Here is a 27,970-nt window from a genome sequence, read left to right as displayed (position 1 = left end):
TTCAAGGGATTACTTGGGAACAGATCTACTAGATCAACATAATTTGTCCTAAAAACAACATTAGACATACAAAGAAGGCAATACTATATTGTCCCTTCATTCAGATATAGAAGCAAAACACTCAAATTCTACTTTCTGAAATCCCAATGACTAAGAATGAGGACTCCATGGCACCTGTTGTATCGGACTGGGCGGAGCTGATTTTAATTCAGAACAGAGACACTGCATCTCTTCCTCTCTCTCTGTCAACTACTTCCTGCACACACACACACACACACCGGAGGTTCTTGGACATTCCACAAAAGCATTCACAGACACATAAACACAAATGCACTTTTACATCTACCCACCTGTCACAGCTGGCTGAAGGACTGGACCAAGGTGCAGCATGGTAAGCGTACATTTGAACTTTATTTAAAAATGACACCGACAAATGAAGAACAAAAAATAAATAAAAACCAAACGTGACGCTATGTGCCCTGAACCACTACAACTTTACCTTCCCACAAAACAAGTGGGGGAAAAGGGTACCTAAGTATGGTTCTCCATCAGAGACAACGATAGACAGCTGTCCCTGATTGAGAACCATACCAGGCCAAGACATAGAAATACAAAACATAGAAAAAAGGACATAGAATGCCCACCCTAGTCACACCCTGGCCTAACCAAAATAGAGAATAAAACGCCTCTCTGTGGCCAGGGCGTGACACCAAGACAGCCACACATACACAACTCTTTGCAGTTTCTCGGAGCAAACGAAACTCACTATCCTTGAAAACTTGCTTTATAAAGGCTGGTCACTGAGAAAAAACTGTCTTCATCATGTGACAGGGTGGGGGTATGCATTCTCAAAGGTCTATATAACTTTTAAATTAGGTCAAATTTATACTGCATTACACAATTCATGTTGTTTCCCCACCACTCCAATAAAGGATTTTGGAGACTTTGCACTACATTTTTAATTTACATTCATGTAAAATATATAATTTTATGAATGTCTTATTTCATGTTTGCCTTGCGATAAACAGTATTAGTTACAGTGTACTTACTGATTGCTAACCAAACTTTTTTGCCATCTCAAATGCCTTAAGTTTCATTTACACATTGTCATGTGATTTCCAGGAAATGATGTTTTGAAAGATACTGAAGGCCTTATAAATACCCTGTGGACAAAAGGTTCACTTCAGTCTATGTTATGAACAGACAACAAATGGATATCACTTTGCAAACTGTAAGTAACCTTTATAATGTATGTTTGTTTATGTTGCACCTCATGGTAACTGTAGTATAATACAGTGTAAGTAGTATAATACAGTGTAAGTACTATAATTCAGTGTAAGTAGTATAAAACAGTGAAAGTAGTATAATACAGTGTAAGTAGTATAATACAGTGTAAGTAGTATAATACAGTGTCAGTAGTATAATACAGTGTAAGTAGTATAATACAGTGTAAGTAGTATAATACAGTGTAAGTAGTATAATACAGTGTCAGTAGTATAATAGTGTCAGTAGTATAAAATAGCATAAAAACCAAACATTCTAATGTAAAGATGAATTTACATAGATGCGGAGAAAGACTGATTTAAAAAAAACAAATCCTTTCCTTTATATGTATATATATATATATATTTTGTATGTTTATTTGTGTGTTTGTAAATATGTCATACCAAATGACACAGTCAAGCTCAAAATTGACACTAAAGATTCACATAATTGTTCTATTTAAACCAAATCATGTTATCTATTATGGAACTAATTTCATTGTTCAAGCAAACCAATTACAAAACCCAATGGTAGTTTTGATGCATCTTGAAAATGGTTTGTCCACAGACCTGGAGGGAAGCTAAAGTAATTCCGCTACCCAGAAATGTTAAAGTTCCCTTTGCTGGCTCTAACAGCTGCCCAATCAGCTTGCTGCCAGTTCCTAGCAAACTTATAGAAAAGATTGTGTTTGACAAGATACAATGCTATTTCTCTGTGAATAATTTAACAACTGACTTTCAGGACACTCAACACGGACACTGGTACTCTATAGTAACTCCGGTCACTCAATAAAATCAGTAAAAAACAAAACAGAATAAACTTAATCTCAAGGAACAACGCAGTCTGCGAAGAGACACACACACACTCTACACACGCATTATACTAACAAAGGTTTTGTTTTGATGTAAGGTAACTGAAGTGAATATAATAATATACAACTGATTGATCTTTCTGAAGTTTTGTTGCAGTGACTAGTAGCAGCTAATAAAGGAGACTGGAGAAAATAAGGAAATGGAGACAGAGACTGAGGACGCACTGGATCCGTCGTCTGAGTGTACATACCAAGGAGAAGAACATGTGAGTAACTGAGGAACATCGTGTTAGGAACAGCAAGACAGAGAGTGTCAGGAATTGACTCTCAAATAAATCAGGAAAATTCTCATTAAAACAGAGACAAAGAGACAAGCATTCTACTGGGCACATTATTTCAATGTGGACAATTGGGAAATATTTGGCTTAGACGTTGATCAATGAGAGGGGACAACATAGTAGCCTAGTAGTTTAGAGCGTTGGGCCAGTAACTGAAAGGTTGCTGGTTTGAATCTCTGGGCCGACTAGATGATAAATCTGTCGATGTGCCCTTCAGCAAGGCACTTAACCTCAATTGTTGCTCTGGATCAGAGTGTCTGCTAAATATGTCAAATGTAATTACAACCTTTAATCACCCACACAAAAAGACAGCCACATATTTGTTGATTTCCCAATGTGTTATCACTATGCATTCAATCATCTAAAAGCACAACTAAATTCCAATGGAAAACTATATCTGATATTTTGTTTACAATGTGCTGTCACTGTGCTGCATCTAATAGCAAAAACAAATATCCTAAATTGTGGTTAAGATTGCATTAAATGTACATGCTGTTCAAAATTCTGCCGTGACCCGGATTTTCGTTTACTATGTTACATCTAGTCTGTGAGACCAGACTTTAACGTCAGAGCAATTGAGAAGATCTCATTTACATTTACATTTAAGTCATTTAGCAGACGCTCTTATCCAGAGCGACTTACAAATTGGTGCATTCACCTTATGACATCCAGTGGGACAGTCACTTAACAATAGTGCATCTAAAACTTAGGGGGGGGTGGGGTGAGAGGGATTACTTAACCTATCCTAGGTATTCCTTAAAGAGGTGGGGTTTCAGGTGTCTCCGGAAGGTGGTGATTGACTCCGCTGTCCTGGCGTCGTGAGGGAGTTTGTTCCACCATTGGGGGGCCAGGGCAGCGAACAGTTTTGACTGGGCTGAGCGGGAGCTGTACTTCCTCAGTGGTAGGGAGGCGAGCAGGCCAGAGGTGGATGAACGCAGTGCCCTTGTTTGGGTGTAGGGCCTGATCAGAGCCTGGAGGTACTGAGGTGCCGTTCCCCTCACAGCTCCGTAGGCAAGCACCATGGTCTTGTAGCGGATGCGAGCTTCAACTGGAAGCCAGTGGAGAGAACGGAGGAGCGGGGTGACGTGAGAGAACTTGGGAAGGTTGAACACCAGACGGGCTGCGGCGTTCTGGATGAGTTGAAGGGGTTTAATGGCACAGGCAGGGAGCCCAGCCAACAGCGAGTTGCAGTAATCCAGACGGGAGATGACAAGTGCCTGGATTAGGACCTGCGCCGCTTCCTGTGTGAGGCAGGGTCGTACTCTGCGGATGTTGTAGAGCATGAACCTACAGGAACGGGCCACCGCCTTGATGTTAGTTGAGAACGACAGGGTGTTGTCCAGGATCACGCCAAGGTTCTTGGCGCTCTGGGAGGAGGACACAATGGAGTTGTCAACCGTGATGGCGAGATCATGGAACGGGCAGTCCTTCCCCGGGAGGAAGAGCAGCTCCGTCTTGCCGAGGTTCAGCTTGAGGTGGTGATCCGTCATCCACACTGATATGTCTGCCAGACATGCAGAGATGCGATTCGCCACCTGGTCATCAGAAGGGGGAAAGGAGAAGATTAATTGTGTGTCGTCTGCATAGCAATGATAAGAGAGACCATGTGAGGTTATGACAGAGCCAAGTGACTTGGTGTATAGCGAGAATAGGAGAGGGCCAAGAACAGAGCCCTGGGGGACACCAGTGGTGAGAGCGCGTGGTGAGGAGACAGATTCTCGCCACGCCACCTGGTAGGAGCGACCTGTCAGGTAGGACGCAATCCAAGCGTGGGCCGCGCCGGAGATGCCCAACTCGGAGAGGGTGGAGAGGAGGATCTGATGGTTCACAGTATCGAAGGCAGCCGATAGATCTAGAAGGATGAGAGCAGAGGAGAGAGAGTTAGCTTTAGCAGTGCGGAGCGCCTCCGTGATACAGAGGAGAGCAGTCTCAGTTGAATGACTAGTCTTGAAACCTGACTGATTTGGATCAAGAAGGTCATTCAGAGAGAGATAGCGGGAGAGCTGGCCAAGGACGGCACGTTCAAGAGTTTTGGAGAGAAAAGAAAGAAGGGATACTGGTCTGTAATTGTTGACATCGGAGGGATCGAGTGTAGGTTTTTTCAGAAGGGGTGCAACTCTCGCTCTCTTGAAGACTGAAGGGACGTAGCCAACGGTCAGGGATGAGTTGATGAGCGAGGTGAGGTAAGGGAGAAGGTCTCCGGAAATGGTCTGGAGAAGAGAGGAGGGGATAGGGTCAAGCGGGCAGGTTGTTGGGCGGCCGGCCGTCACAAGACGCGAGATTTCATCTGGAGAGAGAGGGGAGAAAGAGGTCAGAGCACAGGGTAGGGCAGTGTGAGCAGAACCAGCGGTGTCGTTTGACTTAGCAAACGAGGATCGGATGTCGTCGACCTTCTTTTCAAAATGGTTGACGAAGTCATCTGCAGAGAGGGAGGAGGGGGGAGGGGCGGAGGATTCAGGAGGGAGGAGAAGGTGGCAAAGAGCTTCCTAGGGTTAGAGGCAGATGCTTGGAATTTAGCGTGGTAGAAAGTGGCTTTAGCAGCAGAGACAGAGGAGGAAAATGTAGAGAGGAGGGAGTGAAAGGATGCCAGGTCCGCAGGGAGGCGAGTTTTCCTCCATTTCCGCTCGGCTGCCCGGAGCCCTGTTCTGTGAGCTCGCAATGAGTCATCGAGCCACGGAGCGGGAGGGGAGGACCGAGCCGGCCTGGAGGATAGGGGACATAGAGAGGCAAGGGATGCAGAGAGGGAGGAGAGGAGGGTTGAGGAGGCAGAATCAGGAGAAAGGTGGGAGAAGGTTTGAGCGGAGGGAAGAGATGATAGGATGGAAGAGGAGAGAGTAGCGGGGGAGAGAGAGCGAAGGTTGGGACGGCGCGATACCATCCGAGTAGGGGCAGTGTGGGAGGTGTTGGATGAGAGCGAGAGGGAAAAGGATACAAGGCAGTGGTCGGAGACTTGGAGGGGAGTTGCAATGAGGTTAGTGGAAGAACAGCATCTAGTAAAGATGAGGTCGAGCGTATTGCCTGCCTTGTGAGTAGGGGGAAGGTGAGAGGGTGAGGTCAAAAGAGGAGAGGAGTGGAAAGAAGGAGGCAGAGAGGAAAGAGTCAAAGGTAGACGTGGGGAGGTTAAAGTTGCCCAGAACTGTGAGAGGTGAGCCGTCCTCAGGAAAGGAGCTTATCAAGGCATCAAGCTCATTGATGAACTCTCCGAGGAACCTGGAGGGCGATAAATGATAAGGATGTTAAGCTTGAAAGGGCTAGTAACTGTGACAGCATGGAATTCAAAGGAGGCGATAGACAGATGGGTAAGGGGAGAAAGAGAGAATGGCCACTTGGGAGAGATGAGGATCCCGGTGCCACCACCCCGCTGACCAGACGCTCTCGGGGTGTGCGAGAACACGTGGGCGGACGAAGAGAGAGCAGTAGGAGTAGCAGTGTTGTCTGTGGTGATCCATGTTTCCGTCAGTGCCAAGAAGTCGAGGAACTGGAGGGAGGCATAGGCTGAGATGAACTCTGCCTTGTTGACCGCAGATTGGCAGTTCCAGAGGCTACCGGAGACCTGGAACTCCACGTGGGGTGCGCGCTGGGACCACCAGAGTAGGGTGGCCGCGGCCACGCGGTGAGGAGCGTTTGTATGGTCTGTGCAGAGAGGAGAGAACAGGGATAAACAGACACATAGTTGACAGGCTACAGAAAAGGCTACGCTAATGCAAAGGAGATTGGAATGACAAGTGGACTACACGTCTCGAATGTTCAGAAAGTTAAGCTACGTAGCAAGAATCTTATTGACTAAAATGATTAAAATGATACAGTACTGCTGAAGTAGGCCAGCTGGCAGTGGGTGCGTTGTTGACACTACACTAATCAAGTCGTTCCGTTGAGTGTAATAGTTTCTGCAGTGTTGCTATTCGGGGGCTAGCAGGCTAGCTAGCAGTGTTGTTTACGTTACGTTGCGTTAAAAGAACGACAATAGATGGCTAGCGAACCTAGAAAATCGCTCTAGACTACACAATTATCTTGTATACAAAGACGGCTATGTAGCTAGCTACGATCAAACAAATCAAACCGTTGTACTGTAATGAAATGAAGTGAAAATGTGATACTACCTGTGAGTGCGACCGGGTAGTTGAGTTCTATACAGAAGACGTTGGCTAGCGTTGGCTAGCTGTTGGCTAGCTAGCAGAGTCACCTACGTTAAGGACGACAAATAGCTGGCTAGCTAACCTCGGTAAATTAAGATAATCACTCTAAGACTACACACTCTAAACCTAAACAACACAATTATCTTGGATACGATTATACGAAGACAGCAAAGACAGCTATGTAGCTAGCTAACACTAAACTAATCAAGTCGTTCAGTTGAGTGTGATAGTTTCTCCAGTGCAGCTAATCAGTGGACGTTAGCTAGCTGGCTAGTGAAGACTACGTTAGGACGGCGAAATACGATAATTACGCAATTATCTTTGATACAAAGACGGCTATGTAGCTAGCTGAGAAGAATTTGCTAAGATAAGACAAATCAAACCGTTGTGATATAATGAAATATAATGAAAAAGTTATACTACCCGTTGGAGCGACGTGCAGATGCGACCACTCGCTCCAACCGGAACCGGAAGCTGTCTTAATCAGGGTATAATGACAAACACTGCGGGTCACTAGTTTATATAGTGTAAAGGGACACACACATGTGTCTGTAATCATGGCTGTGTGTGGCTTGATATAATTTACAGATATCTGTAATTTAATTTACAGATATAAATATAACATATACAAAAACAGCAGAAATGGATAGGATACGATCAAAGATACAATTTGGCCACATAAGCCTACAAATATTTCCAATGAATAGCAAAATCACAATAATCATAAGAATGGGTTCAGATCAAAGTCTAGGTTGAGACCGAAGGGAGCAAGTGTCTTTAAATCTTGTTAAAACAATAAATTGTCGAGGTCAACTCCTCTCCTAGGGATGGTGACGTGGTCGGTGCCGATATAACGTAGGGACGAACTCGAGTGGTTCGATTCCAAAAAGTTGGCCGCAACTGTTTTTTATGATACTCCGAGATTCATACTTTTAATTCGCACTTCGTTTTACCACAATTACAATTCATAAAATAAACAACTGCATCATTGGAGCACGTGATAATACCTTTAATTGTGGATTTGTTTCCCTGTTTGGGGGTGTTTGAAGGAGCTACGTTTGTAAGTGCCATTGCATTGAGCGCAGCCATTACACTTGTAGTTTCCATCCGGTAGAGGCGTTGTTTTGGGGTGGTAAAATCAGAGTTTAACAATTGTGCTCTGAGATTTCTGCCCCGCGAGAATATGTCCGAAAACACATTAAACGATTTTAGAATGTGCCAATGTTTGCGAACGATTCCCCTTAATTTGTTCAGAGCACTTTGAATAGCAGGTAGTAAGAATGCGTTATTTTTTTATTTTAATCTGACCATTTTTGTACCCGCTGTCCTTGAATTTTCTTTGCATCTCAGACATATTTCTTTCGAAATCTAGTTTTTTGCAAATTATTTTGATTCGACAGAATTGGCTGTAGGGAAAACTGTTTTTCAAGGGAAGCTGGTGACCGCTATCAGCCCTCAACAAACTGTTACGATCAGTAGGTTTCCTGTATATCAGTATATAGAACATTATCCTCACATAATCAGAAGATCAAGGACACGGATTTGACGTGTGCGTGATTGCATAGTAAATCTCAGGTGCCCAGAATAAGAGTTAAGAAAAGCTTGGAATGCCTGGAGCTGTTTTGCATCACCCCTCCATAGAACAGAAATACCATAAATGAACCGTTTCCATATAATAATGTTAGGCAATAAATATTTTTTTGAGAGTATTGAGTACTGTTTCACATACAAATGAGCATAGTTAGGAGCCATGAGGTATCCCATAGCAGTACCCGACGTCTGAATAAAGAAATAATTTAGAAACGTGTGTGTACTTTTCAGTAAACGTTATAATGCATGCCCTGGAAGGTAGTTCATTAGGGTCACGTTGCAGAAGAAAATGTTTCATTGCTACAATACCGCCCCCGTGTGGAATATTCGTGTATAACGACTCAACATCAACAGTAACAAACAAAGTATTCACAAGGAGAGAATCAAGAGATTCAATAATAGAGATCATACTGCCGGTGTCCTTTTTTTTTTACAAAGGAGGGGGGCTGTTCTGCGAGTGGTCTAATAAAAAAATGCAAAAGTTGATAAAGGGACCGTTACTGCATCAATGCCGCTACAATACGACGGACACCCTGGAGGTTTTGTAACATTCTTGTGTAATTTCGGCATAGAAAGTGGCAATTTTAGGGTGTTGAATAGCCCCAAAGTCGTGTTATTTTTTGGTGACTTGACCAGAACCTAAATACCCATCTAGGACAGTGAAGATAGTGTTCTAAAATTGGGAAGTTGGGTCACTGCTAGGCAACCCTCCTGGACTTGCCCTGGCAGGCCACAACTAAAGACAGTGTGAGAAACTTGCTAGCAAACGTTTGTGCTATGAAACTAAATATATACTGCAAGCAGACCCACAAAACCTGTTTTCTAGATTCATGATAGTGTTGTTAGACAAAGCAAGGAAAGTGAACATCAAAACATGATGTAGTTTCATTGGGATTTGCAGCTGTTGTTGGTAGTTAATGAATCTGCTAGCTTCTGAAATAACTTACTCATCTTTTCAATATGTTGTTAATATTTGCGCAGACCTATGCAGAATTTGCATGACAAGGGCGTTCCCATTTTTTCCAAACCTTGGGTTCTGAAGTAAATGTAATCTGACCACTACCTTTGAATTTACACAGTAACTTTAACAAAATACTTATAAATGTTTGTACTCAAATGATGTAATCCAGATATGTATTTTGATACTCCCATGATACATCCACAGCAACTATTTCTACAGTTGGAGCCTGAGGCCCTTGACATCGCAGACATTGAAAGTCAACACAGCGACCAACGGGATGACAAGACAACCAAGACCGATGAAGAAAAGGCAGAAATCACAACAATTTCTTCTAATTTCCCACAAAGCAGTAAGATAGGTGAGAGCGTTTTAGTCAAGCATAATTTAATTCTCACAGTATAACTTTGATTTAGAGATACTCACTTCTCTCAATTGCTCTTGTTATTATGCACTATATTTTTGTGATACACCTGATAATTGCATTGATTGGTAAAGTTGATTCTGTTGGCTCTGTTTTCAGCTGGTGCCAAGGCGGTTATTGTCAAACACACGTTAGTCATTTTGGCTTGTTAAAACTGTCGCTCTGGCATTTTCCACCTCTTGCACCAGGTCTGGTAATTTACCTGTCGAACATCAGCTCGTTTGCACTGGGGTGGCAATATCTGAGGTGTGTCCTTAAAAACATGCACCAAAGTGCCAATTTCAAGAAGCGCAGGTGGGCACTTTTGAGAACCACTAAAATCAGCTCTTTTTGCAAACGCAGATGGTTACAGCATGGATTTTGTCAGCGGCAGCCATTGCGCAATGTCCATGTAAAGATGATTTTTTTAGTACATCTTAATCACCAAAGCTTTATTAAACCATGTTTGTGAGCAGCAAAACAGTGAGCGAACATTCCATTTTTATCTATGTATTGGACATTCTTTTAGCCAGTTCCTGTTATTATTTTGGATGTGCGTAAAACCCCCTCCATGGACATGTGTCCATATGCCCATCATGGATCGAGAGATGCGATGATGCCGGTGAACCTAGTATTTAGAAACGTTTAAGTTATTTTCCTGTACAATTGGTTGTTTTACGTTTCATTTCATTCAAAATCAAGCCATCAATAGGCTATCCTACTACAACAAAGTCTGGTTCTTCTGCGTCGGTGCATATATTTCTTTATCCTGGTCAATCATTAGCCAAGCAGCCTATCAATAAGAGGTTTTAAACGTGTCTACTCATCGGAGTGCCTTGAAATATTTTAGGTTTTTGCCCGCATGCTTTTGTATAATTCACAATTCACATACTGTACCTGGGCCGCTCCACCAATTCAATTCAGTTTTAACATTGTCATAAGATGGTCAACATGTTCAACTTAATGAAAAAAAAAAGTTTTTCCATCTCAAGAGGTTATCCCATTGTGGCAGGGAGAATGGAAGCTTGTTGTGTGCAACAGGGAGTGGCAATTGAATGCAAGCTTAATATATATATTTTTTTGGTTAAAACATTTCTAGCCTGTCTATCAATGGGTTGACGTGTTGTGCTCGACATGCTCTGTGTGACCACAAAACACCAGAACATTTCTAGCCTGTCTATCAATGGGTTGACGTGTTGTGCTCGACATGCTCTGTGTGACCACAAAACACCAGAACATTTCCAAAAGGAGTAGGACCAGTACACCTGCTTTTACACAAGGATTTCTTTTGAAAAAAAGTACATTTAAAAAGGAACAATTTCACCATATTAAATGAGAGTTCAGTTCCTGTAACAGGGCCTTAAATTAATCACGAATCACATTAAATAAATAATAATATTCAGAAATGACTTTGTCAAAGCAACAAATAGCTAGGGCTTTACAATGATGTTGAAAACTTTGAGAAATGTTGGGATTAAGTGGATTAAAATCTTAGAAGTCGGAGGGTGCACGGAGGGACATGTAAAATGCAGAATTTTGGCACTTTAGCAAATCTTTATTAATATTTTTTTTTAAATCTGATTTATTGAATTCTCCATGTGATCTATATGAAAGGGCACTTCATTTAATATACACGGCTTATAAAATGCAATATTAGTGCACAATTTCTACCTAAAATATCAAGCGTTATGGCACATTTTGTGGAACGAACCACCTACATACTTCATTTTGCGTGTTCAAATATCCATCCCCATTTTCAAAGAGCGCGTCTCATCTGATTACCAAAGACGCGCTCCTTCAAACTTATTTTAATTATTCAGTCCTAAAATGCCATATCAACGGCAAAATGATCTTGCCTATTGAGAACCTGCCTCGCACATGAAATGCAATTAATAAGAGCCTTTTTATTTCTGGAGAAGTGTGACTGATGTGTAAACACATGTTGACCTACATGTTGAAGCCAACTAGAACAATGTGGATTGCAAATAATATATTTAGCAAAACTGGATGCACTGTATTGTTGCTATTATTCGTAATTGGCCTGTGAGGGGTCAAGCGCTTGTCACACCTATAACTTATTTATTCATCCAAACCCTGCCCTTTTGCGCCACCGCCAGCTATTGCGCCCATTATTCCCGCTGTAAAAATAACTGAAATATTTCTGCCACACCCACAACTTGACCGCATTGCGTGGTTGCACTAAGATTTACCATTGTGTTAGATTTGTTAAAATAGATCATGTGAATATTAAATCTTGAAGTGTCCTAACAAAAAACAACTCTCCTGTCTCTTTCTATACCTAACAGACTTTGAAAACGAAAGTGATGATTTGCTGGATCCTTGTGATGAAAGTTTAATACCCACTTGCACAATTCCTTCGGCTCATCCAGATCAAGATACCACGGTTCACCTGGATCACTTTGCTGACCCCCACATTGTAATCAACATGGATAATGTTGGCACAGTGAGCAGAAAATCTGTAAGAAATATTTCAACAGCAGTATTTATGCTATTGTTAAACAATTGGGGGGGTCATTGAAATGTTCAGTATAAGTGATATTACATTTCCTGTACAAGTTAGGTTAAGGCTCTTTCAAGAATACTTGGAAATTTGGACCAACATCTCTCAGTAGTTAGAGCTTGTGTTAAAGCACTGCAACTATTTCTACAGTTGGAGCCTGAGGCCCTTGACATCACAGACAGTGAGAGTCAACACAGCGACCAACAGGATGACAAGACAACCAAGACTGATGAAGAAAAGACAGAAATCACAACGCCTTCTAATTTCGCACAAAGCAGTAAGAAATTTACATTTGAGTAATTTGGTAGATGCTCTTATCCAGAGCAACTTACAATTAGAAGACAGGTGAGATTGTTTTAGTCAACCATCATGTCATAGCATTGTACGTGATTTACAGCTAACTTACAGTATGTACATTTAATTGTCCTTATAATTATTTTTCAGTGACTCCTGTTCTGACAATTGCATTGATTGGTGGCACTGATTCTATGGAGATTGAATCTGGAAATCTCCTTCTTGGTCAGGATGATCTACCAGCAGCAGAACTCTCACAGATGGCACCCAGGATGTATGATTTGTCCGGTCGTTGTGTCTCTGTCATCAACATGCTGGGCTTGCAGAGTTCTGAACTTACCCAGGAGAATCACATAGGTCCACTTGTGCATAAGCAGGGTATCAATGCTGTCCTCTTACTTCTACCATTGGGCCAGCATATTGATGAATTCCAAATGGGAGTGGGGTGGCTGGAAAGAATGCTTGGAGAGAGAGCCCTTGCCTTTACAATAATCGTCTTTACCCACAAGAATGACCAAGACTTTGGGTTGGGTGATCTAAAGGACAACAATGATCTGATGGATCTCATAGAAATGTGTGGAAATAGGTATCTCACCTGCAAAAAGAGTATGAATGATCCAACCGAGATTTCAACATTACTTGAACAGATAGACCTCATGGTGTCTGAAAATGATCCATGCTGCTACACAGGAGAAATGTATGACGAAGAGATCAGGAAACAGCAACTGAAAACAGATTGGGGTGACCGATCACAAAGCGAGGAGAAAACTGCATCAGGTATGTCCTCAATGCATTTGATGCAGCAGCTGTAGGAGGATTTTCCCCATCTTGACATGTGGCTCCGTCGACACACACACTTACCCCGATTGTTGACGATATCCAAAAACATTTTCCAGTCTATATCTTTCATAGATAGGCAGAGTGCGAATTATACAGTGACATTCGAGGGGGGGGGGGTTAACAAAAATTAAATAGACCTATGTGTGCACGCGCTTGAATTGGCCTGCTTTTTATTGGCCTAATAGTAAGTACATGTCATTTAAGGGTAAAACATGTTTTATTACCTTTTCATTTGGCATGAACACATCCAGTTATGATGTTTTCATCTTATTGTCAAACAAGTCACTTCAAACAGTAGACTACCTGCACATGTTCATCCACTCCAACATAATTCCAGATCCAAACAGTGCACTGTGCACTCACTCCACTTGATGAATGGAAAGAGACATCTGTTACAAAACACCAAAGTGTGATGACATTTGGGGTTTGTCATTGACCACATTTACATGCAAATCAAATCAAATCGAGCTTTAAATGGCACATTTCAGAAATGGAACGAAACGCAATGTGCTTTACAGGAAAAAATGAATAAAAAAACTATGACAATAAAAGCTGAAATATTTACTACACAACAAACATAAGATTTAAAAAAACAAAAGAATGACACAAACTGAACTACTAAAAAGTACCTGAAGGAAAAGCAAAGCTAAAAAGATGTGCTTTAAGATCTATTTTAAATATGTCCACAGTTTGGGCCCTCCTCAGGTTCTCTGAAAGGCTATTCCAGAGGCTGAGGGCATAATAACTAAAGGCTGCCTCTCCATGCCTCTTGGTCCTTGTCTTTGGGATAGTTAGAAGGACAGTGTCAGAGGACCTGAGGGACCTACTGGGTACATAACTTAAAAGCATGTCTGATATGTATTGGGGTGAACAATCATGGATTGATTTAAAAACCAAGAGAATAATCTTAAAATGAACTCTAAAACTCCCAGGCAGCCAGTACAGAGACATTTAAACTGGTGTAATGTGTGCTCTCTGGTCTTGGTCAGTACCCACGCTGCAGCATTCTGTATGTTTTACAGTACAGAGACATTTAAACTGGTGTAATGTGTGCTCTCTGGTCTTGGTCAGTACCCATGCTGCAGCATTCTGTATGTTTTACAGTACAGAGACATTTAAACTGGTGTAATGTGTGCTCTCTGGTCTTGGTCAGTACCCATGCTGCAGCATTCTGTATGTTTTACAGTACAGAGACATTTAAACTGGTGTAATGTGTGCTCTCTGGTCTTGGTCAGTACCCATGCTGCAGCATTCTGTATGTTTTACAGTACAGAGACATTTAAACTGGTGTAATGTGTGCTCTCTGGTCTTGGTCAGTACCCATGCTGCAGCATTCTGTATGTTTTACAGTACAGAGACATTTAAACTGGTGTAATGTGTGCTCTCTGGTCTTGGTCAGTACCCATGCTGCAGCATTCTGTATGTTTTACAGTACAGAGACCTTTAAACCGGTGTAATGTGTGCTCTCTGGTCTTGGTCAGTACCCATGCTGCAGCATTCTGTATGTTTTACAGTACAGAGACCTTTAAACTGGTGTAATGTCTGCTCTCAGTCTGGTCTTGGTCAGTACCCATGCTGCAGCATTCTGTATGTTGTGTAGTTGACCAATGGCTTTCTTGGGTAGACCAGACAGGAGAGCATTACAGAAGTCAAGCCTACTTGTAATAAAAGCATGGATGAGTCTCTCTGTATCAGAGAGAAACGGCCTCATCTTGGCAATGTTCCTCAGGTGGTAAAAAGCTATTTTGGTCACATTCCTAATGTGTGACTCAATGTAGTCCATAATTGAAAATAACACCAAGGTTTTTTACCTGGTGTTTTATCTTTATTGCCTGTGAATTCAAATGTGCGGCTAGATTCTCTCTCTATGCTTTGGCTCCAACAATAAATACCTTGGTTTTTAACTGGAGGAAGTTATGAGCCAACCAAGTATTTAAATCACTAATACAATCTAATAATTTTTCAGTGGATCTAAAATCCTCTGGTGACACAGAAATGTAAATGTGTGTATCGTCTGCATAGCATTGAAAATCAATGCTGTGCTTTCTGATAACGCTGCCAAGGGGTAACATATATAAACTGAACAGTACCGGACCCAAAATCGAAACTTGTGGAACACCACATGTGATATGTATTTTCTCTGAGTTATGTTCACCAAGGGTCACAAAAAACTTGACCAGTTAAAATAGGTCTAAAACCAATTTAGAACCGGAGAGGCCAACCCACCTCTCCAGTCTGTCTAGAAAGACATCATGGTCAACAGTGTCGAATGCAGCACTTAAATCTAACAGTACAAGGACTGAGAGCTGTTTGGCATCTGTGTTGGCTCTATAATCATTTACTACCTTAACTAAGGCTGTCCCTGTGCTGGGCACGATAACCAGATTTTTTTTTTAAATACTGTTGTCAATTAAAAAATAATTTAGCTGCAATTTCTCCAGAATTTTGCTTAAGAATGGATCGTTGGAGATTGGCCAAAAATTGCTAAAAGCTGAAGAATCTAGACGACTTTTCTTCAGAAGGGCTTTCACCATAGCAGTTTTTAGTGCACACCAATGTCCCATTATTATTTGGGATACTTAAGTATTGTCACGCGGGACTAGGTGGGTGAAGGAATCAGACGCAGAGAGTTCCACTGGGGAAAAGTGCTCTTTACTTCGGCACACAAAATGATAAGCCCAACAATACAGGGCGCGGACAACAACGTTACAACCCACAAAACACAGGGTGTCAAGTTAAGAAAATAAATCCACCTCTACCTAAACCACACACACAAGTAACATAGAGACAATCCCGCACATAGCAAGGGCGGGTCCACCTACTAAAAATAGGGAAGCTCATTAAACCAAACAGAAACACAGGTGAAACTAATAAGACAAAACAAACAGACAAACGAAAAAGGGATCGGAGGCGGCTAGTAGGACGGTGACGACGACAGGCAGGGGAGTCAACTTCGGCGGAAGTCGTGACAAGTATTCTGTTTTTGAGTTGAGGCATATAAACATCATATCCCGTTTACAATAACCCAAAAAGCTTGCATCCCGGTTATGAAAAACCTGGATAAGATGCCTGGGATATGCTAATCTTAGACAAAGTACTGTGGCATGTAAACATCTTATCCCATTTACTGTTATTTTTTGGCGGTCTGTGCAGACTCAGTTTCACATATCATGGGGGTTGTGTGATGTTTTCATCTGATTGTCAAACAAATCATTTCAAAAAGTAGGTTTGATCCACCAGTCATTTCATTATCATTTATTTGGCTGATTCTCATACTGGACCATATTGTCTACTGGCTATTTTCACCCCTAATTTAGACAAGTTTCTGATTATAATTTCTGACATTTGGTAGGCCATATAAAAATGTAGAAAATTGGTAGGCCAGTTGTTTGTCAACAAGTTACAGCTTCTCTTCTGTCATAACTTGCCGCTCCAGAAGATTAAATAAAGTAGTGGTCACCGGAATAATGTCTTACAGCATAGAATTAATGGATTTGTAATCTACAGTATGTAGTTAACACCGGTAAAGTTGTCCATTTCATTTAGGGACCGGGAAGAAAACGCAATAACTCCAAAACTGTGGAAAGATAGGTCCTGTGCAAAATGTCCAAATGTCATCAGTTGACAGGTTTTAAGCTGAGAAAAGGATGAAACCCATTTATGATAAGACTTCAGTTGGTCTTGGATGCACATTTTATGTGGTTGAAATACTGTCTGCTTGTATAACAGTTTCAAAGATAACATATTACATGCACATTTGCATTTTCTCAGGAGATGCTGAAAGAAATAACTAATATTTCCCCACTCCTGTTCCGAGACAATGCATTTTTTTGTATTAGTTTACTGCAAGAGATGCATACTTTTGCAGGAGTTAATATTACTATACAACATGAGGTTTTAGGCCTACTTTCAGTGTCCATAGTTCAGTTACTATTCCATTGAACCCATATGAACTGAGGAATATTCTGTTTATTCATGGGTACAGTGATACTCGTGAGCGGGATATCAAAAGGTGCATGTAAACAGCTAATCCCAAATAAGACCTTAAGCTACTACCTTGAGCTACTATCCGGAATCGTGGTCAGCCTGAAATAATTCACGCCTCTTGCAGACAAAATGACCTTTTTTTGTAGAAAGAAAGGTTGGGACACCTGAAACGGGGCTGAAATAAGGGACTGTTCAGGGACGACAAGTGCAGCCACATGGGAAAAACATGTTTAAACCATATGACAGAGGTGGGGGAGTTGGTTCATTTGGAATAAGACTTTATTTTAATATTTAACACTATAGCAGTACAAATTGCATTTTAAACAAAAAGAAGAATGGTTAAATTAACATTATTTAGAGATGCCTTTGAAACAGTAAATATCAATTTGATCTTACCGAAACTATCAATATTGAATTTTTAGTTTTAACATCTTAGTGTTGTGTGTTTTGCAGAATATGGCCATTCTGACATCAGAAATGTAATAACAAAAAAATACATATGTACCAAAAAACGAATCTGGAGGAATCGACTAGTCTGCCAGGGATGTCAAACTAATTCCATGGAGGGCCTAGTGTCTGCAGGTTTTTGGTTTTTCCATTCAATTAAACCCTAGACAACCATCAATCAAGTACAAGGGTGGAGCAAAAACCCTCAGCCACTCGGCCCTCCATGGAATGAGTTTGACACCTGTGCCATCTGCACAGATACGAACATCAGTTTGGTAATGGACAAACAGGAATTCCAGCTGTCTTATATACCTGCCTTATCGGCTTGTTGCCCTGGTGTAAACGTCCCCACCAGACATAAAATTGGTAGCTAGATAGATTGAGATCACAGAAAATGTTTTCAATCTGTAACTCGCAAGTGAGTAGTTTGACAGCTAACATTACAGTGCCTTCAGAAAGTATTCACACCACTTGATATTTTCTTGTGTTACAGCCTGAATTTAAAATGGATTAAATTGAAATTGTGTGTCACTGGCCTATACACAATACCCCATAATGTCAAAGTGGAATTATGTTTTTGGAAATGTTCAGTCACTAAGTATTCAACCCCTTTGTTATGGCAAGCCTAAATAAATTCAGGAGTAAAAATGTGCTTATCAAGTTACATAATAACTTGCATGTACTCATTCTGTGTGCAATAATAGTGTTTAACATGTTGTTTTAATGACTACCCCATCTCTATACTGCACACATACAGATAATTGTACGGTCCCTCAGTCGAGCAGTGAATTTCAAGCACAGATTCAACCACAAAGACCAGGGAGATTTTACAATGCCTCGCAAAGCAGACATTGAATATCCCTTTGAGCATGGTAAAGTTAGTAATTACACTTTGGATGGTGTATCAATACATCCAGTTGTCGGAGATGAAGGAAATCATTCAGGGATTTCACCATGAGGCCAATGAGTTTAATGGCTGGAATAGAAGAAAACAGAGGATGGATCAACAACATTGTAGTTACTCCACAATACTAACCTAAATTAAGCCTGTAGAGAATACAAATATTCCAAAACATGCATCCTGTTTGCATTAAGGCTCTAAAGTAAAAACTGCAAAAAATGTGTCAAAGAAATTAACTTTATGTCCTGAATACAAAGCATTATGTTTGGAGAAAATCCCACACGTCAATGAGCACCACTCTTCATATTTTGAAGCATGGTAGTGGCTGCATCATGTAATGGGTATGCTTGTCATCGGTAAGGACTAGGGAGTGTGTTAGGATAAAAAGAAACAGAATTGAGCTAAGCACACGTAAAATCCTAGAGGAAAACCTGGTTCAGTCTGCTTTCCAACAGACTCAGAGAAAAATTCTCCTTTCAGCAGGAAAATAACTTAAAACACAAAGCCAAATATACACTGGAGTTGCTTACCAAGAAGACAGTCTATGTTCAGAGTGGTCTAGTTACAGATTTGATTTAAATCGGCTTGAAATCTATGGTAAGACTTAAATGTCTGTCTAGCTATGATCAACAGCCAACTTGACAGAGCTTGAAGAATTTTAAAAATAATAAAGTGAAAATATTGTACAATCCAGGTGTGTAAAGCTCTTAGAGACTTACCCAGAAAGACTCACAGCTGTAATCGCTGCCAAAGGTGTTTCTAACATGTATCGACTCAGGAGGTTGAATATTTATGTAATCAAGATATAGTGTTTCATTTCTATATACAGTACCAATCAAACATTTGAACACACCTACTCATTCAAGGGTTTTTCTTTATTTTTTAAACTATTTTCTACATTGTAGAATAATTGTGAAGATATCAAATCTATGAAATAACACACATGGAATCATGTAGGAACCAAAAGTGTTAAATCAAAATATATTTTATATTTGAGATTCTTCAAAGTAGCCACCCTTTGCCTTGATGACAGCTTTGTATACTCTTGGCATTCTCTCAATGAACACTTATTTGAACTTAATATAATACATCAATAAAAATCTATTTAGTCTCAAATAAATAATGAAACATGTTCAATTTGGTTTAAATAATGCAAAAACAAAGTGTTGGAGAAGTAAAAGTGCAATATGTGCCATGTAAAAAAGCTAACGTTTGAGTTCCTTGCTCAGAACATGAGAACATATGAAAGTTGGTGGTTCCTTTTAACATGAGACTTCAATATTCCAAGGTAAGAGGTTTTAGGTTGTCGTTAATATAGTATTTATAGGACTATTTCTCTCGATACCATTTGCATTTCATATACCTTTGACTATTGGATGTTCTTATAGGCACTATAGTATTGCCAGTGTAACAGTATAGCTTCCGTCCCTCTCCTCGCCCCTACCTGGGCTCGAACCAGGAACACATCGACAACAGCCACACTCGAAGCAACGTTACCCATCGCGCCACAAAAGCCGCGGCCCTTGCAGAGCAAGGGGAATAACTTCTCCAAGTCTCAGAGCGAGTGACGTTTGAAACGCTATTAGCATGCACCCCGCTAACTAGCTAGCCATTTCACATCGGTTACACCAGCCATTAGGCTGATAGGTTTGAAGTCATAAACAGCGCTGTGCTTGCGAAGAGCTGCTGGCAAAATGCACTAAAGTGCTGTTTGTATGAATGCTTACGAGCCTGCTGCTGCCTACCATCGCTCAGTCAGACTGCTCTATCAAATCATAGACTTAATTATAACATAACACACAGAAATACGAGCCTTTGGCCATTTATATGGTCGAATCCGGAAACTAACATTTCGATAACAAAAAGTTTATTATTTCAGTGAATTACGGAACCGTTCGGTATTTTATCTAACTGGTGGCATCCCTAAGTCTAAATATTCTTGTTACATTGCACAACCTTCAATGTTATGTCATAATTACGTAAAATTCTGGCAAATTAGTTCGCAATGAGCCAGGCAGCCCAAGCTGTTGCATATATCCTGACTTTGCGTGCAATGAACGCAAGAGAAGTGACACAATTTCACCTGGTTAATATTGCCTGCTAACCTAGACTTCGTTTAGCTAAATATGCAGGTTTAAAAATATATACTTCTGTGTATTGATTTTAAGAAAGGCATTGGTGTTAATGGTTAGGTACAGTCATCCAACGAACGTGCTTTTTTCGCAAATGCGCTTTTGTTAAAACATCCCCCAGCGTTGCATCGATTATATGCAACGTAGGACACGCTAGATAAACTAGTAATATCATCAACCATGTGTAGTTATAACAAGTGATTATGATTGATTGATTGATTGTTTTTAAGATAAGTTTAATGCTAGCTAGCAACTTACCTTGGCTTCTACTGCATTCGCGTAACAGGCAGTCTCCTTGTGGAGTGCAACGAGAGGCAGGTGGTTATTGCGTTGAACTGGTTAACTGTAAGGTTGCAAGATTGGATGCCCTGAACCGACAAGGTGAAAATCTGTCGTTCTGCCCCTGAACGAGGCAGTTCACCCACCGTTCCTAGGCAGTCATTGAAACTAAGAATGTGTTCTTAACTGACTTGCCTAGTTAAATAAAAAAGGTATAAAATATATATATATATATATTTTAAGCAGCAAAATCGGAGCCCAAAAATACCGATTTCCGATTGTTATGAAAACTTGAAATCGGCCCTAATTAAAAATCAGCCATTCCGATTTAATTGGTCGACCTCTAATTGAGACATTAGGAAAACACTTCTGCTCATCATACTGTACGTGTCTAATATACACTTTACTTTTTCCTGTCCCTCTTGCTTACAGTTCCAGATGACTTGCCTGAAGATGGTGTTGCAAACAAAGAAAAGGTACATTTGAAATAACCTTACACAATCTCTGGTAAGATCACATACAGTGCCTTGGGAAATTCTACACACCCCTTGTACAGTCTGCATTTTGCTGCCTTAAAATTATATTTTTCCTACTTATCTACAGAACCTTCTCCAAATTTTCAGTGAAAGGAAAATTATAGAACACTTTCCAAATGAATGAATGAAAAAAAAAGATGTGTGAAGACATATGGAATCAAGACATGGTGGAAGCATCGTTGGCAGCTGTTTATCATTTTGAATAAGATTCTACCAACTTTGCACAACAATATTGCTCAAGCTCAGTAATTTTGGTTGGGAATCATTGATAGCAATATTCAAACCTTGTGTCTAAGTCAGGACTGAGACTGGACCATTCAGGAACACTGAACAACTATCAGAAAGCCATTCTGGTGTCTTTGGCATTCCCATTTGTGTAATTGTCTTGCTGAAAAACAAAAATTCTCCCCAGTCGCTGCCGTTGACAACCATGCCCATAAAATGATGCTACCAAATCAAATCAAATCAAATTTATTTATATAGCCCTTCGTACATCAGCTGATATCTCAAAAGTGCTGTACAGAAACCCAGCCTAAAACCCCAAACAGCAACCACCACAATACTGAGGAAATACATAAGATCAACCACATTGCATCCACTCATTACTGGCCTGTGTGACCAAGTGAAAAGGATGAATCCTGTGATTTTTAAAAATCCACTCCAAATCATCCATTGTTTTATCAAGGCTGTTAAGTAATCCTGCAAGACAATACGGAAAATAGAATAACCTTTTGGCCTAGATTAAAATCTACAGGCTTGGGTCAAATCCAATACAACACAGAGTGAAACCCTCCTGTGTTTTCAACTATTGTGGTGGCAGCATCCTGTTATGGGTATGCTCATCACCAGCAGGGACTAGGGAGTTTGTCAGGATCAAAAAAAATATGAAAGGACCAAAGCCCAGGTATAAGGTTGTAATTGCTTCCAAAAGTGCTTCCACCAATTATTACTCTGGGGTGTGAAGAGATACGCAATCAAGACTTTGTTTTTTTTATTTGTAATAAATTGACACTATTCTATAATTTTTCTTTCACTTTGAAAATGTGGAGTAGATCGTGTAGATCGGTAGGGAAAAAAACAAATTGAATCCCTTTTTAGATCACATTTTAAGGCTACAAAATGTGAGACTGCAAGGGGTGTGTAGACTTTCACTAGAGACAGTTTCTTTAAAATATCACTTTGCGTCACTCTTAAGTATGTGTGTTGATAGTATGGCAGATGTTTTGACTTACTAAGATATTAAAATGTGTTTGGTTAACGTTAAAGGGAGAAGAAAAGATACTTGAAGAAATCGGCGGGAGTTTAATTGAAAAAAACATCCCAGAAAATATACAACTAGCAAAAGTAGCAGAGCTCATGTGTAGACTTCACCTTCAAGATAAATATCAAGATAAGTTGACAACTGCAGACTTCCTGAACATTGGCTCTTCTGCTCAACATCAACATGAACCCCAAACAGAGAACAAACTTGCTCATACTTTCCTACAAAGGTTATTGATGCTGGACTACAGAGCCAGGTACATTCCTGTAAGAGATGAGAATAGTGAGATGCATGACACAAATGACAACAGAAATGATCATGCAGAAACAGAAGAAAGTGCCTTTGATGCCCTTTTCAACAAGAACACAGTCTCTGGTGATTTAAAGAGGAACACGCATGTTCACCCAATGGACGTCCAGATGGCAGTGTTTCACTGTTCAGACAGTTTCCTTCGGCAGTTCATGGTCACAAAGCTGTCCTTGTGTCAGTATGCCTTGCCTTTGCTTGTGCCAAATCCATTCACCAAAGAGATTGAATGCCCTTTGTGGACATTTCGACAAATCAGAAAAACCTGGAAGTCCACCAATGACTCTAATATAGTCACCAGCCAAAGTATGCCTATTTACAAGGCAGAAACACCAATGGTGTCATTCTTTAGGCTTGGTTCTGTGTCCTCATCAAAATCTCAGCTGATGAGCAACTTGATCAACCAACGTCACAGCACATTCTTCCACAGACACTGTCCAGGAAGCAGTAAAACCTGCCTCCTAATGGATGGGGTGGTAGAGATTGCATGGTATTGTCCTGCTGGGAAGCCCAATGATATTTTCACTGATTGTGTTGCATTCTGTAATCTCCATGGTGACGCAATTGCGAAAGAAATTCAGCGTGACAGACTGATTGAAAAAGCCTCAGTCAATGTTATCCTTTTACCAAGTCTTGGAAAAGGCGACAAAAGTATGGCAATCGTGCAGGAGCTGTTCAAGTCTTCTAAACCTCTGATATGTCTGCTCACTGAAGAGGATTCTGTTGCAACTGAAATTAAAAAGGGAAAGTACAAAATGGGTTTGAGAGACAGAAATCAGTCAGATGTGTCTGAGGAACTAAAAAGGATCATTAGAAATAATTTGTCAAGACCATGTTGCTCCTTCAAACTTGAGGACATGGCAGAGTACTCAGGGTTTAGAGTAGATGAGGATGATGAAGATTGCCAAGTAGGGAAGACTAATGCTCTGCAGATAACAGATCTGCTTAAGGAAATGGAACTGTCCAAGATCAAAGAAGAATTTCTTCCATGTCAAGGTGGGCTGTGGCATGATTGGTGTCAAAAAAATAAAGACCTTTATCGTCTCCAAGGGAATCTAGAGATGGAAAGAAGTAAAATACAACATAAAATGATGCAAATTCGACACCATCAACATCAGGTTGCCTTTACTGAACTCATGCAGATGTTTATCACAAGTCTACGATGTCTGGGAGAAAAAGAAAAATCATATTTCCTCAAGTGGGTAGAGATACTACTGGATGACCTGTCCTCGGATGAGCTCTCAGACCTTCATCACAAATATGATGAAAAGTGGTCCGAGGTCCTGGCTTTGAAAAAGAAGCATGATAAATCAGAGCAACTGAAAATGAGACAAATGGAGCTGGAAAAAATATCAGAGAAGCTGCAAGCAGCAACCTTCGGATTTGAACACATTCTGAGGGAAATGGGACAGATCTATGAAGCCCATGCATCTGTGGCCAGGCAAAGCAAAGGAGAAAGTGAGGTGACCGTGTCTTACCTTCCAGAGCTCGCGGCAGAACTTATGATATCGGGACACCCAATGGAACTAATGGACGGTGACGCAGCTCATGTGCCATTGACGTGGATTAATGGGGTTTTAGATGAAGTTATCAAGAAACTAGGAGATCAGAGAATTTTTGTTTTGTCCATTTTGGGAATCCAGAGCACTGGGAAGTCTACAATGCTGAACGCAATGTTTGGACTGCAATTCGCAGTAAGTGCTGGAAGGTGTACCAGAGGTGCTTTCATGCAACTGGTGAAAGTGACCGAGGAGATGAAAGATGACTTTAGGTTTGACTATGTTCTTGTTGTTGACACTGAGGGACTTCGAGCTTTAGAGTTGGCAGGAAAGGCAACAGTGCACCATGACAATGAACTTGCAACTTTTGTCATTGGCCTTGGAAACATGACCTTGATCAACATATTTGGAGAGAATCCTGCTGAGATGCAGGACATCATTCAGATAGCTGTTCAGGCCTTCATGAGGATGAAGAAAGTTCATCTGTCTCCAAGTTGTGTGTTTGTGCACCAGAATGTTGGAGACATCACGGCCGGAGAGAAAAACATGGAGGGAAAGAGGCGCTTACAGGACAAACTAGACGAGATGACCCAGTTAGCTGCCAAAGAAGAGGACAGTAATGCAGAGTGTTTCAGCGATGTCATTGCATTTGACATACAAAGAGATGTGAAATACTTTTCCCAGCTGTGGGAGGGCAGCCCACCCATGGCCCCACCAAACCCATGCTACAGTGAGAATGTCCAGGAGCTAAGGAAAACAATCCTCTCTAAAACATCGAGGTCTTTTGGCATGACATTATCACAGTTCAAAAGCAGTATCCAAGACCTTTGGAATGCACTGCTGAATGAAAACTTTGTGTTCAGCTTCAAAAACACACTAGAAATTGCAGTTTACAGAAAACTTGAGATTCAGTATGGAAAATGGATCTGGGCTCTCAGGAGTGCCATGCTAACCATTGAAAATCAACTGCACAATCGAATTGAAAATGGAAAACTTCACAGGGTTGAGAGACATAACCTTGTTGAAGAAATGAGAAAGACCCGTGAAGAAGTGAACAAATCAATGGAAAAGTACTTTGATGAAGACAGAGATAAAGAAATGTTGATTCAGTGGCGAGGGAGATTTCAAACCAAAATGTGTGAGTTTAATGATGAACTTGTGAAGGGAGCAAAAAGAAAGTTAGAGGAGGTTATTCAGCAGAGGGATGGGCGCAAAAAGCTGGATGACAAGAAGACACAGTATGAAAACAAGCTCTTCCAAAAGAGCAAAGAACTTGCCTCAAAACTGAAGGACAAGGCAAAGGATGAAAAACAACTTGAGAATGAATTCAATACTCTTTGGGGAGTGTGGGTTGCCGAGTTGACCAATGATACACCTTCCATTATGGACATAAACATATTGGATGATGTGACTTGTATCCTTGGAGAGATCGGTAATGAATTGTCTCTTGTACATGATCGGAAAAGTTGCGGAATGTACCGTGAGATTTGTACCTTGGGGAGTTATTCGAACTATGCAATTGTATCTAAGCACCAAGATCTTTTTAACGACGATCAGCACTCAAGAGATGCTCAAAGGAAGCCAAACAAGGACCAATTGCAGAAAAATAATGGGTGGGGTGCTTTTAAGAGTTTTTTGGGGTTTATGTCTCCAGAGAACAAGACAATTGACCACATTGGTCCAAGCAACATTCTAACATACACAGATCATGAATTGATAAGAGCATTCACCAATGATGTTGACAAACAAAGCCAGAAGATAATCAAGACCCATGCCCATAGAAAAGATGGGATACAATGACAGTTACATGCAAGAAATAGCAACTCATGTCAAAGATAGCGTGAAGGAATTTGAATCAAATATTAGAAAATATGCATTCAAAAAGGAGTTTACGATTGATCTTTCACTTCATGTGTGTGAGCTTGCAGGAAGTAAGTTAGCAGATTCCCATAGCAAATTCAGAAGCAACAATGATGCCCTTACTTACCTGGAGCAGAAGAGGCCACAGTACAACAAGATTTTCAAGAGCTACTGCAAAGGATCCACATCTGCAGCTGTGCTTGGTGAGTTAATTTGCAACACACTGAAAGAATCGATTGTACAGGCGGTCTATGACCAGACGGCCATTGACTTAGCTGGAGAAATGCAATTAAGTCACCCACCATTCAGTGGAAACAGGTCTAACATGGAGAAACACATCCTGATATCACTGGCGGAGAAGGAGAACTTTGACAAGTTCATGACCTACATTCACAACCCAAGGAAACACTTTGAGAAATGTATTAGAGAGGATGTAGAGAAATACATGCTCACAGAAAGGTCCAAAGTCCTTGCCTTGATTGAAGGGAACATAACAGCTAAAGAGCAGCGTGTGAGCCATGCATTGCATACAGCAACAAAGACGGTCAAAAACAGGAATGGAGACACCAACATGTGGCTTAGAGAGCTTTCCAGTGCTCTAAAAGATGAGCTGAAATTTGCTGAAAATCATTTCAGTGATTTCTGTGACATAACTGACTTTGACTTCCTTGAAGAAGAAGTAAGGAAAGATCTTGCCAACAGAATCATAAAGATCAACAGAAGTCTCAGCAATGTATCACTCCTGGACATGAAGCAGTTCAGGGAGAGGCCAGATGAGATTCTGATCAAACACTTTTGTGATTGCTGCTGGGTACAGTGTCCCTTCTGTAAAGCCATCTGCACAAACACCATGGAGGGGCACAAACCGATTGATCACAATGTCCCTTTTCATCGCCCTATAGGAATCATAGGAATGCACTTCAGATACACAGTAGAATTTAGCATTGATTTTTGTACAACTTCAGTAGCAAGTAATGGCCGGTTTTACCCATCCCATGAATCAGAGGATATATATCTTTGGAAAGAGTACAGAAAAGCTGGCCCAAGATTTGCTGATTGGAGCATCACACCAGACCTCTCTGAACTTCCGTACTGGAAGTGGTTTGTTTGTCGATTTCAAGAAGATCTGGAAAGGTATTATGACCTAAAATTCCAGGGCAGAGGTGAAATTCCAATAGAATGGAGGAAGTTCACAAAACAGCAAGCTATTGAAAGCTTAAAGTAAATCTAAGGGGAGCTCAAATAGTAAAAACATACAGACATAATGGCACAAGCATGATATTTTAAACATGTTGACATTGTAAACGTGAACATAGTCAGAAACTGAAAAACCTCTTGGCAATGTACAATAAAGCACCGCTTTTACTATTCTAATCAGCTAGGCCTACTACACATCTTATTTTGATTCAATCATTTAACTCAAACTGATAAACTAACAGGAAAAAGCTTAGTTATTGGCCTCATTTTGGGATCAAAAATGTATATGCAGATGTTTTGACTGTGAGCAATTTATCACATTTCCTGTCAAGTGATAAAGCCTTGTACTATTTGTATTGTACTGTATTACCGTAAGCAAATACTCAATAAATGCTCTGAAATTATGACATA

At 40.7% G+C, this 27,970-nt stretch overlaps 1 protein-coding gene across 6 annotated transcripts; it reads left to right on the top strand.

The window, feature by feature from the left end:
• The first annotated feature begins 250 nt into the window (after window positions 1-250).
• LOC124015426 (interferon-induced very large GTPase 1-like) lies at window positions 251-27,970 on the top strand. Of its 6 annotated transcripts, none has more exons than XM_046330606.1 (9): window positions 251-391; window positions 1,123-1,231; window positions 2,221-2,340; window positions 9,304-9,457; window positions 11,890-11,978; window positions 12,171-12,297; window positions 12,465-13,091; window positions 21,333-21,376; window positions 22,703-27,970. In XM_046330606.1, exons 3-9 carry the CDS (start codon window positions 2,275-2,277, stop codon window positions 26,300-26,302), a joined length of 4,707 nt encoding a protein of 1,568 aa, XP_046186562.1. In that variant the 5' UTR covers window positions 251-391; window positions 1,123-1,231; window positions 2,221-2,274; the 3' UTR covers window positions 26,303-27,970. The 6 variants fall into 6 exon arrangements, with proteins under 6 accessions (XP_046186562.1, XP_046186557.1, XP_046186564.1 ...); XM_046330601.1 differs by having other exon boundaries at window positions 252-391; window positions 11,806-11,978; XM_046330602.1 differs by lacking the exon at window positions 251-391 and having other exon boundaries at window positions 1,105-1,231; window positions 11,806-11,978.

This window comes from Oncorhynchus gorbuscha, linkage group LG26 (genome assembly GCF_021184085.1).
Source record: "Oncorhynchus gorbuscha isolate QuinsamMale2020 ecotype Even-year linkage group LG26, OgorEven_v1.0, whole genome shotgun sequence".
NCBI classification, from domain to species: Eukaryota; Metazoa; Chordata; class Actinopteri; order Salmoniformes; family Salmonidae; genus Oncorhynchus; species Oncorhynchus gorbuscha.
Note: the sequence above shows the minus strand (reverse complement) of the source record. Positions and strands in the feature narration are given on the sequence as shown.